This window comes from Phaethon lepturus, unplaced genomic scaffold (assembly GCF_000687285.1).
Source record: "Phaethon lepturus isolate BGI_N335 unplaced genomic scaffold, ASM68728v1 scaffold4386, whole genome shotgun sequence".
Taxonomy (NCBI): Eukaryota; Metazoa; Chordata; class Aves; order Phaethontiformes; family Phaethontidae; genus Phaethon; species Phaethon lepturus.
This window is the reverse complement of record NW_010546784.1, coordinates 71,610-71,943: the sequence shown is the minus strand read 5'-3', so window position 1 is coordinate 71,943 and position 334 is coordinate 71,610. Positions and strand designations below refer to the sequence as shown.

General features: G+C 62.3%; 1 protein-coding gene across 1 annotated transcript in view; it reads left to right on the top strand.

Moving 5' to 3' along the window:
• The first annotated feature begins 86 nt into the window (after positions 1 to 86).
• SMIM4 (small integral membrane protein 4) overlaps positions 87 to 334 on the top strand; it is a 1,677-nt gene continuing 1,429 nt past the window's right edge. Inside the window, exon 1 of the mRNA XM_010289417.1 lies at positions 87 to 237. Within this exon, the coding sequence (XP_010287719.1) occupies positions 87 to 237 (151 nt within the window). The remainder of the gene's footprint in view (positions 238 to 334) is intronic.

The window sequence follows — 334 nt, the reverse complement described above, 5'->3', positions numbered from 1 at the left end:
GTACGCCTCGTTCTGCCTCTCACACACTTCCCCCCTGTTTTCTTCTTTACACGTGAACTGCTGAAGGCGCCGATCCCGGCCCGGTCATGCTGGTGAACAAAAGAGTGAAGCGCCTCTTGCAGCTGGTGCCTGGGAAGCGGCGCTTCGGCGTTTACAGGTTCCTGCCCTTCTTTTTCCTCCTCGGGGGAGCGATGGAGTGGTTCATGATTAACGTCCGCATTGGCAAGGAGACCTTTTGTAAGTGAGGAGGCGGCGGAGGCGGCCCGGTCCCTGATGAGTCACCCCGGCACCCCCCTCCTGGCGGCCCCGGGGCAGCCCCGGGGCTGATTCGGGA